The sequence below is a fragment of the Dunckerocampus dactyliophorus genome, chromosome 7, assembly GCF_027744805.1.
Source record: "Dunckerocampus dactyliophorus isolate RoL2022-P2 chromosome 7, RoL_Ddac_1.1, whole genome shotgun sequence".
NCBI classification, from domain to species: Eukaryota; Metazoa; Chordata; class Actinopteri; order Syngnathiformes; family Syngnathidae; genus Dunckerocampus; species Dunckerocampus dactyliophorus.
Window position 1 is genome coordinate 21,485,310 of NC_072825.1, and position 22,512 is coordinate 21,507,821.

The window sequence follows — 22,512 nt, forward strand, 5'->3', positions numbered from 1 at the left end:
CCATTAGCATGCACTCCACCCTGCAACCCACATAACATTCTCCACCACTTATACGCTCTCTCTCTCTCTCTTTCACTCTACTCCTTCATCTCTCAAATCATCCACCGCGCCAGAGCAAAACCCCTCTTTCACCAGTCAGCCCTCAATCTATTTATCCATGCCCCCCCCCCGACAAACATGGAGGACAAATGTTATCACTGAACTGCAGGTGCTTTGAAAGGGCTCTCCTTTGAAAGCTTCGACCGGCTGCTGCTGCTGCAGGACCAAACGTCTTGCTTCGCCCTTGAATTGAACCGTTTTGTAGAAGAAGCAATGCTGGGTGTGAAGCCCCTTGTGCACTATTGATATCTTTGCTCTGCAAGACTCCTAAGCTGGATGTGATCAGGATGACTAGGCCACTATATCAATCCTTCTAGGAGAAAAGACATCCAAAAACATATGAATGATACGCTACGTCAGCAGTTCCTACCCCTCCCGACATTTGATCTGAAGCCATGTACCCCCTATTCCTGCACACTAAAAGATACAAACCTTTTTATCTTAATTAACTTGGAATATTGAACATAATTAATTGGTTAATCAATTAATTTTATCGCACTTCCAGGTCAAAAATGTGTATTTTGCATGGTCACATTATGATAGTTTGCACTGACTAACAGATAAGTAACCATCCTTCCTATCTTTTATTCCAATGAGTTGGGTTGAGTTTGAGCTCTACTTTTTTTGTCCACTCACGATGGCCATGTTTAAGTCTGCATATTAATTTAATAGTAATACAAAATTGAAGGGGAAAGTTTAACAATAATGATAAAGCAGTATTCGAAGTACAAAAATATACACAACCAACGATAAAGTGACGCTCACAGTGACAGGTTTTCCCTGCTGTGCTGTGTGGGGATTGGAACACCAATATAAACGAAATCTTCAAGATTAAACAGACGAGCAATCAACTTCCACAGAGGTTGTGTTCTGCATATCAACACAAAATATTCATGGAAAAAAACTCTTTTAAACAAATCATTTTATCCACAGTGTTACATGTACGAAAAGTGGGAGCGTATTCATGATAAGGAATTACATGAAGGCGCGTTGCCAATGGAATAAGGTGATGGTGATGGAATAAGCAAACACACCAATTGCTAAAGGATAGTGTGGTAGAGTGTGAAAAAGAACGTACCATTTGCATTCTGTGGCTTTGTGGCTGACAATTCAATTAAGACTGAACGGGATAACAGAACAGTGTACTGCGAGCAGGTGTAGCTACCTCTGCATGCGCTTTAAAATGTTGGTTGCACTACTCCAATTGTTGGAACTCAGGCATGTGACACTTGCCAAAATGTTGTTTACATGGACTCATCAGCGGTATTAATGCTGACTAAGTAGTTTGCGCCTTACCGCGATTGCAACATTGGTTCTGCTGCTGCTGTGTTGCGCAAGCTATTTGTTAATGCATGACCATTTGGTCAAAGAAATCTCAATTTTCTTCTCATCTGTCTCATACACTCCGAATCATTATTAAAGTTCATGAAGTTGTTTTACAGCATGAGTTTTTCAATTATGTAAACAATAGCCTCTCTTCAATTATTGTTTTCTTCCAATTAACGCACCGTCTTTGTACATCATCCTTCATAAACCAAAAAGTCTGCTAACTAACGTTTGTTGAATAAAATTAAGTATCCATCAAAATTTATTTGAGTGACACCGGACACGCTTCCAATGTTTTAAGTCAACCTCTGTAAGCTAGAAAGCAGGGCTATCAAAGGATTAGCATGATTAATCAGATTAATCACATTTTTCAAATGAATTAATTATGATAAATGACCAATTGCAACAAAGTCTGAAATATGCCCATCTGTACTGTATCTATTTTATTGACAGAAAAACAAAGGACAGAACAAGATTATATACTATATATTTGTATGTATTACCACCGCCAAATGAATTGAACATTTTAATTCAGCTAAAAGATACCACACGTTTAAATGTTTTTCTTTTTAATTATCCTGTCTCTTTAATAGTAGCACTCCATCTGAATCACACTATAACTGTGTTATTGTAAGCAATTAGGGGTTGCTTACAAAGACACCACGTAATTTAAGTTGAATTCACTTTTTGAATGTATTTCCTGGGATTTGCGAGCACACTTAAATGCTGATAGGAAAATCCACTTATTGTTCTTTGTTTGTTTGTTTATTTAGATCACACAAACACACATAATAAAGATGGTGTGATGCTTGGAGTTCGGGGTGACAGTTATAAAAGCGCATCAGACTTTGTGTGACTCTGCAGGGATGCTACACTGTGTCTCCGTCTGCCGTCATAACAGAGAGGTGTGGCTTGCCAGATGCGCATGCATTAATTACACAAAAAAATGCAATGTAATGAATGAAATTAATTAGATACCGCCGTTAATGCGTTATTATTTAACAGCCCTGCTAGAAAGTACCGTAAATTCTGGACTTTAAGCCGCTATATTATTCCACATGCTTTGAAACCTCTGAAACAATGATGCAGTTAATTTATGGCTAAAAGAACTACTGTTCTCATGACGCTTAGAGTGAGGGAGTGTAGTGAAGTGGACGCTTATATCACGTTATGAAGTCTTATGCAGCGATCGTGTCTTGATCTGACAGAGCTTAAGTAAGTTTGATCAAGTGTAGAATTACTACAGCTTCTGCTTGGACTGCTTGGACCGTGGCAGCTGAACTTTGCTGAAAAAAAGTGTCTCACTCATCGGAGCTAACGAGTGACACCAGGAACACTGAGTGTAGGTAGGATTGCGAAGTTTATTGTGTGTCTTTCTGTATAAATACAGTATCCCATGTTACAACATTAACACCGGCAGTTTATAGACAAGTGCAGTCGATATACCGTAATTTACCGTCTAAGCCGCACCCACTAATTTTAAAGGAAAAAACAAATTTGTGTTTATGTAAGCCGCGCCGGTGTATAAGCCGCACATTTCCACATCATAATGTGACATTTTGTGGCACGCATGAGTCAGTGAGGACCAATTAGCTCTTTATTTGACAGGAGCCAATAATGAGCTATGGATAAACTCCATGACAAGCTTGTCCGCCCATTGGAAATCACAGGATGTCATTACTCAATATGGCGGTCTGACTCTCGGTGTCATCCTACAAACAACATTAAACTTATCACACAGCAACTACACTCAAACGTTATATCTCAGAAATATAGAAACATATAAAATGAGATATTTAGTGCACAGAAAGAGAAGATTTTTTAAAAGCTTTTCATACAACAGAACACATCCTTAATAGCGTGAAACTAACCTGTCTCACGACGGGCTAATCCCAGCTCACACTCTCTATTAGTGAACAATCCAATGCTTGGTGAATCCGTGTCAGAATTGAACAGCGTCCTAATTCCGTTAAAACGCTCTCTCTCTCTTTCTGTGAGCTGTGTCCTTCGCTGGCAGTAGTCCTACGCGAAGCAGCCATGTTTCCTTGTCTTGACAGCCAAATCCATTGCCACCCATCCATCTTCTTGAAGGCGGCATCATATCCATTTCTTTGTGTGTTTTATAACCCGCAGGGTTCAAAGTTTGAGAAAAAAGTAGCGGCACCGGAATTTTCTCTTTAAATTTGGTGGGTGTAGCTTATATTCAGGTGCAACTCAACAGACTTTTATGGCAATATCTCCCTTCTTATACACTCGGTCCCCAACTTACGAACATCCGACTTGCGAACCATCTGATTCTTTTTTATCAGATGGTGCAGGGATACCAAATAAAAATGAGTGTCCAATTAGTGTAAAACCGTATTAAATTTGGTCATGGAGAACTGTTCTTTTTAAGAAATAAAATGATTTTTAAATAATTGCTGAGTATTGTGCAAGCTAACTGAGCAATCACAGACGTGTAACGATTTGCATATGGGATTAAGCCATGACATCATTTGAATCGGAGACCTAATATCCCTGTTTTTGCTCCACCCTCCAACAGCGGGAATGAAAACCTCAAAAACCTCACATATGACTTGTTATATGGGAAAAGCACAACTATTCCCACACGTGAACGTTTCTTCGTGTTTTTTTCAGCATGGCTGTTTTCACTGTGACACACTGCAAGTTGAAGCCAATGTCTTCTGTGCTTATGTGTGTGTGTTTGTGTTCCCAAAGCTTGGAGGGGAAGCCAGATACAAAAAACAGGCGGTAAGACATGTGATACAAAAACATGGTGTGTTTGATGCCCACTGGCACTCGGATATAGTAGAGAGTACCAAGCACACAGGAATCCATTAGTGGAACGCGATTATCTCTTGGCTGTAAAATTAATTAAGTCAGGATAGGGCAGTGTGTGTGCCACTGCTGATGTGTGTGTGTATGTGTGTGTGTGTGTGTGTGTGTGACAGAGAGAGTAAGAGAAAAATCTGCTTGTCTCCCCAAATCCTCTTGTGTTATTGCACTGAAAGGCGGATGATGTGGGAGGTGCATGATTCTGTATGACTTATATTCCACAGTTAAGCAGGGGGGCGGGCCTTGTACGGTGACTACGTAGCGATGTTGTGACTCACTCATTTTAATTTCATTTTCAGCCACTCTAAAATGTGCTCCCAGTCCCTATTCCTCCCCTCTTCCCGTGTGGAACATCATGTCTCTCTTCCATCATGCTCGAGATGCTAGGACACTTTGTCCTGATACGCCGCCACGCTAACTACATCTACACTCTTTAATCTAATATACAGTACTATCATGCATGCCACCAGAAAGACATAAGTATTGGGACACCTGGTTATTACACCAAGAGGAAGTAAAAATAAAGGAAAATGTGTTGTAGTTATATAGTTCCCACTTTATGAGAAGAGATTCTACACTCAGGGTGTCACGGTGTCTAAAGTTGTTTTTATTGTCCCTCTGCCTATTCTAAAAATATAAAATAATGAAATATAAGTAATGAGATATCATTGTAAATTGCTTTGCCACCTACACATAACGCATTGGATTGATTGATTTATTAATCAAGAGGTCTGTCCCAAAATATTTTTCTTTATTCCATCCATCCATTTTCTTTTTCTCTTGTCCTCTTTAGAGTCACCGCTGAGCTGGAGCCTATCACAGCTGACTTCAGGCGCACGGCTTGGCACATGCTGGACACACTTGCCGTGCAAGAACCCAACAAATATCGGTATTGTAAGTACAGAATAAGAATAAAGTACAGTCAAACCTGTCTTAGCGGCCACCTGTATAGAACGGCCACCTGCCTATAGCGGCCGCTGAAAAATCCCCCACAGAAAATTTGCGTGTTATAGACCCTGTGTATAGCGGTCACCTGTCTAACGCGGCCAGTGGCCACCCATTTTGTATCCCTTGGTCAATATCTGACCGCATATAGCGGCCAAAATACCGACTCAAGCAGAAGCTTCATGCACAAAAAAAGTTTCGTTTTTTAAGCAATGAAGCCATCGTGTGTAGACTTTAATTACTGAGTCCTAGCTCAGTCACAATCATTGGGTAATCTTCCCACTTTGCAATGCCACCGTGAATAGATTCTAAAATGGCCAAAACACCTGAATAAAACATCTAAAATGTAACTTAATTGCCAACTAATTAGAGATTAGAAGCCCATTCAATAAGAAAGGAGCGATGGTATTGTTAGTTTACTATGATCTTCGCACCTCCTCCGCACTCTATCGTTAACGTACACACCCATTCATGACTGCTTCACGTGTATCCTGTTAGATCCCATTCCTCAGGCTCGTTCACAAAAATTTTTATTTCTTGCTTTTAAAATCGTGTTTTAAAAAAAATCTAAGATGGAAATGAATTTTTAAAAATATTTCTCCGCTACTTATATTTTTATAAGTTTATTACCTTCTTTGATTTAATTTTTAAAATTATTTTTAAACACTACATTTTTAATTTTTGTGAACATGTTAATATGTGCGCGCACAAATTCAAAATGGCCACCAACCTGTCTATAGTGGCCACTTTTGCCGTTTCCCTTCAGCGGTTGCTATAGACAGGTTTGACTACATACAAGTAGGGCTGCAACTTTCGATTATTTTCTTAGTCGATTAATCAGAAGCTTGTTGTTTCGATTAATTGAGTAATCGATTCGACCCAAGACGAACCAAATCAATATGAACCAAACTACAAACAGTTAGCGGTTTGATCAGCAACATATCAGAAAAGAGGCAAAAATTTCAACCGCTGTTTTCCAAAGTCAAAGCTAATGTGATGCTGTTGTGATCTCAAAACACAAAGATAATAGGTCTGCTTTCATGGATGACTAAGGAAATGAACAAATATTCACATTTGACAGAGATTTACATTACATATCTACATCTTTAAATAAAAAAAACGATTAATGAAATAACAAAATAATTAATTGTCAATTAATTGGATAATGGAAATGGAATTGGAAAATGTACACAAACCGAGGCAAAATTATGGTGTAAATTTTCGAGGAAAACACGCTAACTGGGACGGATGCTAACCGAGGTTGCACTACATATATATGTATATAAGCACATCTTTTTAAAGACAAAGCTTTGTGTTGTTATCTGTTATTAGTATAAAGAGTTCAGCTTTCTTTACATTGTGCCATATAAAAAAAAAACAAACCGTGGGCTACAAGTAGCCCCATGGCTGGACTTTGGACATCCCTGTGTGTTTACTGTGTCCAGGTCTGAGTGAAAGACAACAAATAAATTTGTCTCGCTTATGGATGTGCTCCATTGACCCTGAAAGGAGTCTGACATATTGACATTGACAGCTTCGTCTCTTCTCCATTAATGTTGAACTAGATTGCGTTGATGACCGTGAAGGTGATGATGCTTGTCATCTTCTCAGAGATGACCTTTCATTTTAGGATGAGCACCTACACACTGTGTGAAAGGCCACAATGACAACAAAGTGACACCATAACTGAACAAGTGCACAACCCGGCTACAATCTTTAATGTCAGTGAGGAAATCTTCAAATTGAGGCTTGGCGTTATTGGTGGTGGTTATTTTTCAGATGGTAGTGCTGTAATAAAATTAAATACCGCACCACAAAAAGAGAGATCACAACAAATGCGCTCCATTCACACATTTCAGCTGCATGCTGAGTAAATCAAGGCAAGCTGACACTTCTATTAGGACTAATACTTGGGGTAATCCAGCTAGCCGGCCCTCTTGCAGCGTAATCTTCAACATATAAACCTTCACGGGCAGGTCTCTGTGTGTGCTGCTGCTCCTCATCCTCCTCAGCGTCACAGTAATCCCTCTAAGGCTCTTAAACATGGGAAATTATTTAAGAATGAATTGCAACATGTCAGCACCGTTACAAGCTCACTGTGGAAGATAGCTAATAAATAAACATCAAACAGATCCTCTCTTTGGGACTGGAAGACGGGCGACTGCGCTCACTCTTCATTTTTGGGATAAAAAACGACATTTGACATGAAACTTATCTCCAGCGAGGACATTATGACTCACCCATCCAACCCTCCCTTCACTCATTCCTCTACAGCAGGGTTATTCAACTGGTTTAAGGACATTAGATCGGCCTAGTTCCATTCAAAACTCACATTTTTACAGTTGATACCGAAAAACAGCACAATCTTTGACTCGCTTTCTTGCAGCAGGTTATTAAAAATAGCTGAGCCATCCTCTCAGGATCTTTCAACATATTGCTTGTTCATTTATGACTTTATATAGTATCCATTTGGTGAGGTGGCAATGGGACATTATATTTAAAAAAGTCAAATCAGAATAATAGTGAAGGGACAAGTCCGCTGCCCCCCCCCCAAAGCTTTCTGAAAATCCGTCCCCAAAAACAAATTAGTTGAACAGCCCTGCTCTACACATTCATACAATGTCCAAAGAACAGACCTCACTACACTATAAAGCTGTGGGACCATGTGATTTCTCCCAGCCAAGTGTAACAGTCTGTGTAACTCCTCATATGCACCAGGTATGCCCGAGAATAAGAAGATGTAGCAGGAGGGATCAGTGATGCCAACTTAGCAACATTGTTGTTATATTTAGCAAGTAATCAGACCCCTCTAGATACTCTTTTTCAAAAAAGCCACGAGCGGCAAATCGAGTCGAGAGACCTTTGGAGAATTAAACGTAAAGGCTCTCAAAAGGGTGAGATGTCTCGAATTGCAAAGGTATTGGTGTGTGTGTTCAAGTTAAAGAACCCGGCAGTTTGTCTTCTATATGGTGGATTTATTAAGCTGTGGCAACGTCGGATAAAGTTATGGAACACTTTCACTTTTTCTCATAGCGTTAAAGGACCGCCGAACAATGTGCGAAATCTTACTCCTTGACAAAAACATTATCAATGACATAAATATGCCAAAATTGTGGGCTTTTTAACAGAGACTCCTACATGAGAGCACATGTAGCTCTTCTCAGTGAACAACGGGTGCTGCTGTGGGTCCATGCCTCATCGCAATGCTGTCACAGGCGGCTCCGTCTTGTTTGCGACATTCAAAAAAATAAAAACGACAAAAGGAAGCGACAGAAGATGGTAGTGGTGCAACGATTCCTCGTGTAATTTGAGGAATCTTCTGTGCCTTGATGAATCATTATGTGTGCTTATGTCAATTGCGACAAAAGAGAAGGAAAACAAAATAAAGATAGCATTTCAAGCTAAACAGCAAGTTGAACACCATGGTGTGCATCCATTGTAACACGGCACTTACATACCACAGCTGAGAATGTACCTTACTAACATAACGTTAGCCATGTGGCGGGCTAGCTTTCGCTTAATTATGTGGCTACTTTAGGATGATGGTTTGCCCTTAAGGTTAATGTGACGTCATACAGGGTTTATCTGCAAAAAGACGACACTGTGAGTTAATCAGTAACTGGTCATTTCTAGCAGACAACACAGTGTAATGGAACAAGGAAGTGCGTGTCTCACTCGCTTGGTTGAGAGTCATGTGTTCCACTACAGTAGGTGTCTTCATTTTAGTTTGAACAGTACAAAAACTCAAAATCTTATCAAGAATATTTGTCTTATTTCTAGTCAGCCGGTCTAAGTTGAGGGTTCATAAATGCACAGCCATCAACATAATGGAATATGCAATTTAGTCTTAATTATGTCAATTAAGTAATTATTTCTCTCCTTTTTTCAGTAAATCATTCCCGTCTCAGATGGATAAATTCATCGACAAAGCACCATTATGTAGTCTACGGGACCCAAGAAAATACAGTTTCTTCTTATTCTATTTAAGAAATAAAAATTACATATAATAAATTATATGAATATTGAAACCAATTGGTCATTCATTGTGATGTGAAGTGTCTTATTTTCGCTTGTGTATTTATAATTGCTCTTTAACCAAGCAAAACTATATTTCATCCAATTATTTCATTAATTGAGGGAATTTTCAGTAGAATACCATGCAATACTAAAATGTTGGGATAACTGCAGAAAGTTCATTTGTAGCTCTAAACACATTTGTTGTCCTTTTCATATTTTTTACTCACTTTTTGTATCGCACAGTGTTATTTTTCTCTTCTACAGCATCCATTACAATTACATGCAAATGCTCCGTGGGCAATTATGCAAATTACATGATGGCGTTATTACCCCCCCCCCCCCCCCCAACACACACACACCCCACCCCTCCACTGCCATGAATACACTGCAGTCCTGTGGCAAACACTGCTATGTGTTCATGAACCATTCTATACATTACCAGCAGTAAAATGCGATCCAATAAAAAGATGCATCTTTTGTGCCTTTGGATGTAATGTTGGTCACGTGTTTCTAATATTTTGCTTGTTTTTTATCAGCATAAAATTGTGAATTGTCACCATGTCATTAATGTATCGCAAGCTCATTGGAAGAAAACTTACACCACTAAGTTACCAAGTTTACATCATACTGTATATACAGTGTATGTATACATCAAAAACTGTAAGTAAGATGGTGCCCACAAACAAACAAACACACAAATCTGTATATTCAAGACATAACCTCCTTGGAGCAGGTAATAAAGGTGGCGTGCATACAGCTTTGGGCCTGCTGTAAGCGGAGACAAGATGGGAGCGAGGTCGAGGCAGGCCATTGATCTGCAGTTCTCTACTTCATCTCTTCTCTACATATTGATGAAGATGGATGCCTATATGTTGACCTCAGGCTCTCTCACACAGTAGAGCCCACATTAATGCATAGAATGTGGCAATATCTCATGTACCACAGCCTTTAAATGTCTGTTCTGTCTTGAGGACACAACATAATGCGGGGACTGTGATTGAATAAGTCAAATATGCGTGACAGGCTTTCTTGCCAAGGAGGTGCAAGCTTCTCCCCCGACAAGAGCAGATGGGGATAAAGGAGATGCTGTTTGATCTCCATCCTCCCACCATCCTCCATGTCAGATGCAGGCTCCTGCTTGACGCAGACAACCAAACACACTCATTTCATAATCTCTCTGCTGCCTGCTAAATCACAACTATAAGATCCTGTGTATATCTTAAAACAGCATCTGCATTTTAAATTTTGCACTGTCACATTTTTTCTTGTGTGTGTGGGGGTGTGTGAATGTGTTGTGTCATCACTCTTGTATGCATTCACTAATTAAAACTCAGCACATGAACGTCAGCAAGGAAACAAATGTATGCGGACGACATAACACAATGTTAACACTGCAGTCCAATGCGGAATAATAATTTATAACAAAGAATCGGATTGCGCCATAGTGGTCTTACCTCGACGCTTCCACACGCGTAAAAGGACATCGCAGCCAGCAAAATTTGAATTGCGGAATGTCCCATTTTGTTGTCCTTTCCTTTGTTGTTACAGTGGTTTTAGTAGCTAGAGTATAATCGTTGAGTCCAACATAAGATCAGTGGAAGTGATGCTCCTGAGATGCCTCCTGCAAGCGTCTCTCTCCAGTCGCAGTCTGAGCTAGGATGTGGATCAGAACTCACAGAACCAAGCCCTGTTTCTGCGGCTATTCATCACCGGCTTTATCATGGTAGCTCGTCGCTTTATATTGATAAAGAGAGACATCTAGTGGTAATGAGTTGATACTGCAACACAGTCTGCCCACCACTTGTCCCATCAAAAAGTGCACACATACCTGTACAGTACTAGCCTCAATGTGCACCACATGTAAAATATGAAGTATTAAATAACACATAGTAATACCATAATTTAACCTCGTGAGACACAGAAAAATACACCTTTTTCATGATAATCACAATGCTTGTCTTGAGCGAAAACAATATTCCACAATATTTTTTGTTAGAACATTTGAACAATGACGTTTTCTATCTAGTGCCAACTGACTAATTATTTCCGTCCATCATCTTTTATATTGTTTTTATAAGAGGAACAACGGCATCACAGTTGATAAAACAAAGTATTTCCAAAATAATGCTGTTTAAAGATGGATTTATTTATTTGTATATCCCATCTTTATAGACAAATTAGCATTGGACGTGAAAATGACATGTTTACATCCACTTTCTATGCTGCTTATCCTCATTAGTGCCGCGGGGCTATGCTGGAGCCTATCCCAGCTGACCTTGGGCGAGAGGCGCGGTACACCCTGGACTGGTCGCCATAGCCAATCGCAGTGCCAAACTTTTATTGTGTACAGTATTTAAATACTTTTTCCACAACTTAATATCCCTCACTGTCAAAAGCTGATAGTTATTATTTTTTATTCACCTCAAGTATTGGAGCAATGCAGGTGTACCTAACATTGTGGCGGGCCTTTGCTCAGCGTTAGCATTAGCAGAAGCCTCAAACAGTCGGGGTGGGCGATACTGCAGATTTTTATATCGATTCTATACCATACAGGCCCAATATTGCGGATACCGAAATTTCTCACTGTCCTTGAAGGGTTTCATGATTTTGCTTTTAATTTGTTGATCCTGATTAGACTAAAAATAAATTAGGCAAAGAAAAAAATTATCTTGTTGACGTAAAATACAATAATATATACAACAATATATCGATACGGTACCGATAAAACACTTGGTATCGAAACAATTGATATTTGAATCGATTCGCTCTCTTCTATCAAACAGAGAGACCGTGTTAATGCTCAACAAATATCCTCCTCTGTCTATACATTATCACCAAGCGAATGAACCGTATATTAAAACGTTAACCAAACTAATGAGCATACTGTGGGTGAGCATTTGTTTTTCGGGCTAAAAGATATAGCATTTAGCAGGTATGTGGGGCGTGGCTTATGACAAAGGTGTGTAAGGAAGAGGCGTTTTTTTAAGCGTTCCCAGCCTGCGTCGACATAGGAAGTGATTGTTTGATTTCTTTTGTTATTAGTTTTACTCCTTTGAATCACTTCAGACGAGTTTGTAATTATATCTTTCCAAAACAAGTGTCGAATAAGGAGGAAAGTGGTTCGTATATCCTGCTGGGTTCTCAGCGTCTTTGACGATGTATGCCGCCAGATACGACGTGAGTTCAACCACCTACATTACCTTTTCTTTCAAATATAATGTCGTTAAGTTCATACAGCCCACATTAAATGAAGTGTTGCAAAAATACATACTTATTATGAAGGTCTCCTTTTGCTCTCAAGTACAGTGTTGTTGCACTTTTGATGTGGTGGGCCTTGTCAAGTGTTAATTGAATGATATATGCAGACTAAGCCTAATATAAATATAACAAGATAATGGCACCACGAACGTTGGAAAAAACGTTTGACTGCTTGATTGCTTCATGATTCATTGTGTGTCACAATGAATCACACTTGGACCACAACTATCCAGTTTTCCCCCTACTTGTGCTTCGCTTGCTATCAAGAAACGTAACTATATTTGTCTTGATTCTTTGTCATGTGCACTTATATAAACATATGTTCAAATGTATCATACTATAAATCCTTTCGAGCTGCTACTACAGCTCGTGGTGTGCAGATCGATATTGAAATATTGATACCTCCAGTAACCAGATGTTTATGCTCTAAAATCGATTCTCAAATCAAAATGTCGATCCTTTGATACTCCAGTCATTTGAGGTATTATATATAATTATGAGGAACACAGTGTGGCGTAAAAAAATTATTAAGATCTTGTCTAAATAAGGCAGTACAAGACATTGATGAACTGCCACTAGGTGTCACTGGTAACACGCACCAGGCTTGATCGCCAATGACAGGCATTTATTGATAATTTGAATTATCTCACAACAGGCACAATAATAACATAATAATAAGAATAATCATTAGCATGTTGATCACACAGTCAGGAGATCGGGAAGATAAGGGTTCGAATCTCCGCTAGGGCATCTCTCTGGAGTTTGCATGTTCTCCCCGTGCGTGCATGGGTTTTTTCCGGGTACACCGGTTTCCTCTCACATTCCAAAAACATGTGGGACAGGTTAATTGGCGACTCGAAATTGTCCATAGGTATGAATGTGAGTGTGAATGGTTGTTTGTCTATATGTGCCCTGCGATTGGCTGGCGACCAGTCCAGGGTGTACCTTGCTTCTCACCCATTCAAGTAAACTGGGAGTAAGCTAGGCTCCAGCATACTCCCTCGACCCTAATGAGGATAAGCGGCATATAAAGTGGATGGATGGGGTAATTATAATAATTCCATGGGTTACTGTTGTGGCCGCTCTTACTCCAGCTAAAACTCAACTCTGAATCCCCGACGTCACTTCCTGTCCACATGTCTTGAAGATATTTATTGAAACACACATGAGCACTTATTTTCTCTGATTGTGTATACTATATTGGGTAATATGAATGTAAAGGTGACTATAGGGGTGTTATTTCATGTCTATGCTCTAATAATGTCTGCTCTAATAATATTAAAAAATATTATTAATATTAAAAAAACAGTATGTAGAAGGTCGTAAATGGGTTTTCTATGAAAATATTTGATTTATAGATGAGAAATCCTATTTTGCGAAAATTCACTTATCACTGCCGGGTCTGGAATCAATTAATCACGGTAAACTAGTGTTTACTGTGTACTTCAGAGAGTTTAAACTAAATAAATAAATTACTCTGATGTATTATTTTTGCTGTGAGTTATGCTTGATTTGATATACTCTACTTTTTAAAATTTACTAGACACATTAGATGTATTTGCCCAACATATCGGATCAGTATTGCTGATACCAGTCTGAATTTTACTCTGTATCGGATCAGAAAGGAAATCAGTGGTATCGCAAATCACTAACTACATCTCTGATCTAGACTTTTTTATTTGCAAATGAGCAAATGTTTGTTTTTTTAGTTGTAAATAATTTGTATGATTACATTTGAGAATGAGGTTATACTAATGAATGGAGAACTACGAACCATCTTACACATTCATAAACATGTCAAAAATAAAGCAAATCATGCTGCTACCTTAATACAGTTGTCCCTCGCTACATCACGGTTCGAAAATCGCGCCCTCACTCTATTCCGTTTTTTCAATTTAATTAATAAATGATCGCTGTTTTGTGGAAATTGTACTTATTCTTGGCCTAAATGAAGCATTTTCAAGCATGAAAATGGCTATATGGACTAACTAAATGAACTGAAATACAAATACAAGGCAGAAGAAGCATTCCAATTTTTTATGTAGTATTCGACATTGGCCACGAGGTGTTTGGTGAGACAAGGACCAGATGTGATCATCAGAAGAGGCATTTATTGCACGTTTAAATGATCTCATAACAGGCACAATAATATTAACCTAATAATCATAATAATAACACAGGCTACTGTTGGGGCCATAATCCAAGACAAGCTAAAACTAAATTCTGAACTTCCGACATCAGTTCCTGTCTTCTACACATCTGTTCACCTGCCACTAAGGTCTGCTAGAGAACACATTTAATGTGACACATGCGAGCAGCACTGGTTTAGTGTTTGCCACAGAATATTAATACACTCTTAACCACCAGTGGTTACACACGGCCAAAGGTGAGGTTTTCCCCTACAAAGGCTCATTAATGTTTACAAGACTTTGCACAGTGCTGTCGAAATGCACCTCCTCTGTAAATCCTTTAGGGAATTAGTAGTTTTACATAAAAAAAAAATTTATGTTGAATATTTTAGGGAATCTACATTGTTGTCTTGCTGCAGCTTCAGGTATTGGCACATCAGATTGCCAAGCATGTTCTCACTTGACCCCCCTCTCACTTGTTTTTGTTGTAAAACCGGAACAAAACCAAGAAAAAAAAAGAGGGTGAGGAAAAATCTCAAGCAAAAGAATGAGCTGTTCACAAGCGGAATACACTCTCTGGGCACTTCATTAGGTATACCTACACGATCTAATGAGATCCAGTGCAAGTCAAAAAATGCCTTTATATATTACATATTTGTATTATTGTAGGATGCAATGGAGAAGAACAGCACTGCATCATACTGAAAGATGATTAGCATTTAAGGAATCACAATTACAATGCCTCAACCGATTGAACAGTGTCGATAAAATATTATACTGGATGCCTGGATAGCCATTAGCTGTACAGTACATCACATATTGTACATGCATCTAGGCTACCTTGGTATGGCGCTCTATTGTCATCTACGTATGCATTTTAACTCTGCTAACTTAGCAAGTTTTCTGACTACTAGTTTGTAGCATAACAAAGTGCCGGCCAATCTGACGTTGGTAGTTTCGGTACTGTGTTTTCCTGTCAGACGAGGCCTTCAGTAGTCTGAGACGTATGAGAAGGAGACTATTTTTTTAGATAATTAGGCAAACTTGAAAAGAAGGTTAGAAAACATGTGTGTGCTCGCCGACCTTGAGAGATTAGATATACTAGCTGCAGAATGAGGGACTATGTAACAGAGTTTACAAAAGCCTCTTCACACTACCTGTACTGTATATTTATTAGTTATTTGTATTTTTTTTTTCTACCATTTTCATGCGTCACTGTTCTGTATGGTGGGCTGAAGTCGATCCGGCAATTTTCCGGCTTAAAAGGTGTCGGGAGGCTGCCTGTTTGTAATGCAGTTGTTGTTGGCGCTGTCATGCGTCTACAGGGCTCCAGACTGCGACTAAAATTTGAGACATCGTGAGTAAATTTTTCATCTATCCGCGCATATGCGACCAGTAAATGTCCTTTATTTTATTATTATTGAATATTTTTTGTTGCTGAAAAACATTTGCTCCTCACTTCAGCCCAATAGTTGACAGTAATGCACAAATAAGCTAGTTTGGCAACCGACATTAACTGCAAAAGAAGAGGAAAGGAGACAACATCGAGTTATAATGTATGTAATCTAATGCGATTTATTCATTATGTGGCGTTTGCAAAACAAACACAAACACAATGTAACCGATGGTCTTTATAAGATGACCACTGAAGTTGTGAAAGTTTAACATGACGGGAAGATGACTGCCAACAACGTACTTCCAACCTTCACAATAAAAGCGCAATAAAGTTACATTCTTTCTGACTGTACCAAACAAAAGTCTCAGAAAAGTAGCTACCAACAACATCAAATTAAAAGCAAAACAGATTATCACGTTGTTGTTTGATGTGCGTGACAAGCAGTGTGCTAGCATGTATTAACTCGACACCAAACAAAATATGAACACTAGTGCACAACACAGGCATAACAACGTCATCAAAACATTGACACACAACACCACCATTTGGAAACAACGCTGAGTGGGAAAATATAAGTCTGTTTGTGGCGGTATCGAACAAAGATATATATATAACTCTCACTTTGTCTTGAGCAGATAGCTATGCGTTCAATGACCGCTGGGAAACACTCGGTGAAGCATAATGAAACAAAACGGCAAAAACTATGGGCTTTTAACAGTATGTTATTTTCCAATAGAATTACAGCCCATATTTCCAAATTGAAAGGCATTTACATATTATTCAATGTAGTTATTTACAAAACTTGTTTTTAAAACGTGTCTCTTTATCATTGCTGCTGAAAGTTATCCACGGCCCGGTTGGGCCCCGTCCACGGATTGTTTTAAATCAAACTATGTTTGAATTCAACATATGATGATAATGATTATGATAATGATAAGATTTTAGGTGTCATGATGGGCTGGTGGTTTCTGGTCTACAGTAAATATTGAAGGAGTAATAAATAATTGTCAGAATCACATGACGTGATTTCATTTTAAGGTGTATATGATACCAACAAAGAGGCCTTCCAGAAGCTAGGGACAGAAACAGGGTGGTTAGAGAAGACAGTTGCTGTTTATTGTTCAAGTATTTATCAATAATACTGTGAAAATGAGAGGAAATGTGAATATTTACTTTGCCAGTTGATTTTGGTGTGCACCCCTAAATTCTTTTAATTTGGGGGCCACTGTGCTCCTCGTAAAAAAATGTTTGTCTGGAGCCCTGATCGAATTATCTGGTGGTGCTGGTCACTGTGTCAAAGCGCACATAGTTCGAGACTTGACAGGGTACATGTAGTAAAGTTTGCCAGCACTTTACTATATTATTACGTTGGCAGCATCTCATATCATCTTTAATAAGTAGCGATGCACAATTTAAAAAATTTTGATTTAGATCTAACCGTCGTTTGTGCACAAATGGAGGTAAGAACAACAAACAAAGTTGGATTGGACAAACTGTACTTCTAAATTTGTCCTTACCAAATATGATATCACTACAATTAACAAAATATTTAAAAAAATAGTGTCGGCTCAGAAGCTGTGGCTGCCACACTAACCGACAAAAGCTGCGATCTTCAATGGATAGTAAGGGGCTGGTCATCCAGCGCCATGATAAATCACAGATTGCTTTAGCCCTCGGCTCGTCTCTAGCAAACTGTTTGCACTTTTCAAATGTCGCAGCGATAGGAACAAGCCTCGGGCATCGTAGAGATGCTGGCGTTGATGTGTTGAAGCTCAATGTTTTTTCCCTCATTGTGGAATGTTCGCAGAGCATTTGGAGAAATGTCTTCCTCTGAAACAGGGAGACTTCCCACACGAGCGACGTCATGTTTGTTTACATGAGCTCAGAGGAAGTTACGACAGGCCGTTTGCAGCACGTCATAAAGGAAAAGGAGTCCTCGATTTGCTCATGCTTACCCACCTACAGCAGAGTACGGGGAATCTCGCTTCATTGGAGCTTTTGTTATGCTTATTGGATGTTATTGGATGTTATCAGATTTATGATGTCAGAATTCCTCATATCCTCATGTAATTATCGTGCACCCTTATTAATAACTGACTCGTTTATCTTTTAAAAAAACCCACTTTCTTTATGCATGTATCTGTCACAGCTGAACAATATTAGATGAATGCAATATGGGATGTTATATTTTCGTCAGTTTGTTACCAGCATAATCCAAAAACACATTTCCACAAACTTTGTAGCGGGATGTGGCTTGGGCAAAGGAAGAAACCAGCCGAATTTAAGAGTGGAATTGCTTAAAATGACCATTTTATATTCAGTCACGGTAGATTGCACCTATTACTGACCACCTGCATGACACAGGTTTTTGACCTTGATGGAGGTATGTACTGTACTTTTTGTAAAGGCAGTATTTTTGGTAGAGTTCTGCATTGGAACAGGTGAGAGTTAAAGGGGAGAAAAGGGGCTTCTCTGAGTTCTCTCTGAAGAAAATCGATGGGGTTTCACAGTATTAGCAGTGCTCAGAAGAAGAATGCTTCACATCGTTAAAAGGGGGATAATATCTCTTTCTCGGAGTGAAGAATGGGGCGTGATGAAGTTTGCTTAATGGTTTTATTAAGCTGTGATTAATTGATGGAGGGGGGCTGATAGAGCGACAGACCCTGGAGCACTGGCTGACCCCATCTCTAAAGATTTCCCTCATTCTGGTCGATGATTGCTGTTTGAGATTCCACTTAGACAGCGTGTGCGGAAGCCAGCGCAGAGTAAGAATAGGCCTTAATTGCCATGAGTTATCATCGAGACTCATGTAATTGAGCCCCCATCGCAAGGGGCAGCCCATCTGACAAATTGATTTAATACCAATGCGGTTCTCCATCCCTAATGGCACTCCGGCTTCTTCGCTCATCTGCTGTGGGCGCTGAATTCATTGTGTGTTGATTATGAGCCGGTCAGCAGCCATTCTGTGTCCGCCTACTCCACATCAGGCTGAACTCCACATCAGGCATACATCCAGTATTGACACACACATAACTGTCAAACACTGGGCTCATATTCCATCCCTTATTGGTTATGCAGTGCCTGAAAGCATGTTCATGATGAGATGAATGTGGGATCTTCTGCCACAATACTGAGCAGGTTTGACCGGTCTTGCAAATATATGCACACTGCTTGTTACTGCTTGCTGCTCTCGCAATGTTAACGCATCTCATTCACCATTTACCAACTCCACATTGTGTCATAGTTCAGCTTTGCACTGCGCTAATTTGAATGAGGTTAACCCTATTTTGTAAATCTTGCACTACCTGTTTTCTACAGCATCATTCCTTTAGCCAGTATAGGAAGGCACATAACTGAAGTTGCATTTAACCAAGTAAAAATGAAACATGTAGTGTTCCACGTTGCTGGTTGACCTAGATGATATTCTCTGTCATTATTTGAATATTGTATCATTCTTAAGTCTTTCAAGTGTAAAAAGTAAAGTTTTAAAGTTAATAGTCAACAACAACAATAAACCTGTTAGCTTTGACAAAAGACAATGGCGTAATCCAGAGGCATAGCCATTGTTAAATGTCAGTAGCGTATTATATCTGTAATGGCATGAGTGGGATAAAGAATGTTGGGAAAATTACTTTAAAAAAAGTAATTGGTAATAGTTACTGGTTACTTTCCCAAAAAGTAATGAAATATTAATGGAATTACTCCTTCATAAGTATAATTAGTTACCTGGGAATGTTACTTTTTTGAAAAACTTTCCATCCATCCATTTTCTATGCCGCTTATCCTCACTAGGGCCGCGGGTATGCTGGAGTCTACCCCAGCTGATGCCAGGCGAGAGGCGGGGTACACCCTGGACTGGTCGCCATCAAATCACAGGGCACATACAGTACAGACAATCATTCACAATCACGTTCATACCTATGGACAATCTAGAGTCGCCAATTAACCTAACACGCATGTTTTTGGAATGTGGGAGGAAACCCACGCACGGGGAGAACATGTAAACTCCACACAGAGATGACCAACGGAGATTTGAACATTCTTCCCGATCTCCTGACTGTGTGGCCAACATGCTAACCACTAGGCTTTTGAAAAACTTTCAAATATGTAAAAGAATATTTACAAGTTTATTTTGTAGTGGCATGTGTCCTTGATGTTTCATTAGATTCGGCTGAGGGCTGAGTTGAGACTTGCAATTCTCTACCAAAACACTGTGGGGCAGTGTTTTTCTTTGAGTGAGAAACCACAACTCCCGTTAATAGCTATTTAGTGTTGCCAAATTTTGTGACTTTTTCTGGCATTGTTGGGGATCTTTCTAGTATGGTGAAAGCATGTATAGTTCTGCATTTTTGTGTTCTCAGTGAGCAGCGGCAGGTGCTGTTGACAGGTCCGCCCCGCCCAAAGGTAGTAACAAGCCATGATGTGGCGCTGTATGCATCGCAAGTGCAAATGAATCGCTATTACATATATTGACCAAAAGAGTGTGCTACTCATGGACCATGTTAATGTGAGCAATAGAATAAACACAGAATAATGTGTTATTTAAAAAAGATTTTAAAAAGTTCTCAATAGCCAACGTGGGGTGGGAGAACTTTGAGAGGCGCTGGCCGAGATAAACGTTGTTTTATTTTGATGAAATGATGGACAATTTTAAATGAACAAACCAAGAAACAAGTTTATTTGTAGTTGTAAACATAATTAAAGTGTTTTTACTCACTTTTTTTGTCACTCCTCCGAGGTTATGTTTTTTTTCTACAGCATTTTATGACATCATATGCAAATTAGACAATGGTGTCATCTAGCAACTTAGCGACTTCTAGGACAGCCAATAGCGACTTTTCTTAAAAAGTTGGCAACGGTGCAGCTATTTAGCATCCTGCATAGTTGTAGTGTTGAATATATGGCATTTGCTAATTTCAAACTGACATAAAATAATGGACATAAAGTAATAGGTCACATGTTAGATGTAGAAAATCAGAATGAACCTTTAAACAGCTTATCCCATTACAGAGTTCCAAGACTGTTGTTTTTGTTGACACAATGCCACTGTTTTATGTGATGAAGTGTAACACGGCAGAGAATGATGGGCCAACTCATCTCCCGTGCAACATGTACTGGTTATGCCATTCCCCGTTGGAACATATCGCAATGTTACAAAGTGACCTGTTCAATTAACGTGCATTATGTATTTTCGTCTTCATGCTCATGAGTCTTTATTCCCCTCCATCAGGGCCACAGTGATCGCCATGAGCGGATCGACTTCCTAACCAGCAAAGAGAAAGCCCATTCCAAGCGGAAGCTCTGGGCTGTGATAGGGGTTCTAGTGGCAGTCCTCATCCTTGCTGCCGTAGCTGCTTTCCTAATTTGGCTGTTTGTCTGTGAGTGTTGTTGAAAGCTTATTTCATTATATTCCCTTGTGTAGTTCTCAAGTGCTCCGCCATGCTTTTATGAACATCCTTTTTGCATAAATCAAAGTTATTCTTTGTAGGATTTAATAACATGTTTGAAGTGTTTACCCCACCAACGTCGACTCCTGCAAAGACAAACCTAACATCAGAACCAGTGTTTATACTTGCTGTGAAAGCTCTTTGACAGGAGACTGTTTAAGTGGCTTGTTTGGATGTTTTTGATTTCCCATTAGTGTTCGTTCAAGTGACAGCCTTGACTTTCTCCTTTTGAATAATGCTAAGAAAAAAACGCCAGCACGTGGCATAGTTCCCTTGTCATTTCCACAAGCACGTTCTGACAAAAAGCCCTCTGAAGTTTTGATTAGCAGTCTCTCGTAGGAGGCGTTTTATCTGTCCGCTCAACTTGAGATCAAACTGTGCGGCTTTAAAAATAGGGTTTCACTTTAAAATGTCTTGTGTCATCTAAAGGCAACAAACTGACGTTAAAATACTCTCTATTGTCTTGTCACATTCAAGTTAAAGATGCCGAAGAAGCCAGCATCAGTCAGCACCGTGTTCCTGCAGAGCTGGTCTTCAGTGGTCACATGATGCTGCCCGACGTCAAATACAACGAGAAGCTGGAGGACACCAGCAGCCCCGAATTTGAAGCCCTGGCAGAAACACTAGAGGCAGTTGTGAGTTGGATGCTGGATGAACAGTTCAAGTGACCGACGCATGTCTGACCATATATCAAACCTGCAGGAAGCTATTAACCTAGGGAAAACACTGTATTTACTTCCTGAGTGTTCACATTTTGACAGTGTAGTGCTGGGGTGTCCAAACTTTTTCCACTGAGGGCCACATACAGAAAAGATGCAACTTCTTTATAATAATCTTTATTATTCTGATTATGGATAAACTAACTCAGCGGTAAGATGTCTATATGTGTAAGTTATCTTTTCATTTCTAGCGGCTGGTTATGTAGAAAAAAAGTGAATTGTTTGATGGCGTTGCTTCGCGTCCTGAAATCCGCTATAGAAATGCATGTTTTCCACACTTCCGCCTGTTAAACTATTATTTCATGATTCATTGGAAAGTGTGCCCATTGCTGAAACCTTTT

General features: G+C 39.4%; 2 protein-coding genes across 5 annotated transcripts in view; one reads left to right on the plus strand and one right to left on the minus strand.

Moving 5' to 3' along the window:
- Positions 1-10,914, minus strand: part of aplp1 (amyloid beta (A4) precursor-like protein 1) — a 55,797-nt gene extending 44,883 nt beyond the window's left edge. For 2 of the 4 annotated variants that reach the window (XM_054783232.1, XM_054783230.1), the window contains exon 1: positions 10,677-10,914. In XM_054783232.1, coding sequence (XP_054639207.1) covers positions 10,677-10,742 — 66 coding nt within the window. In that variant the 5' untranslated portion in view covers positions 10,743-10,914. The remainder of the gene's footprint in view (positions 1-10,676) is intronic. The other 2 variants (XM_054783233.1, XM_054783231.1) reach the window with 1 other exon arrangement.
- Positions 10,915-12,195: 1,281 nt separating this feature from the next.
- Positions 12,196-22,512, plus strand: part of st14 (ST14 transmembrane serine protease matriptase) — a 29,167-nt gene continuing 18,850 nt past the window's right edge. The window contains exons 1-3 of the mRNA XM_054780958.1: positions 12,196-12,399; positions 21,236-21,383; positions 21,930-22,087. Of these exons, the coding sequence (XP_054636933.1) occupies positions 12,379-12,399; positions 21,236-21,383; positions 21,930-22,087 (327 nt within the window). The 5' untranslated portion in view covers positions 12,196-12,378. The remainder of the gene's footprint in view (positions 12,400-21,235; positions 21,384-21,929; positions 22,088-22,512) is intronic.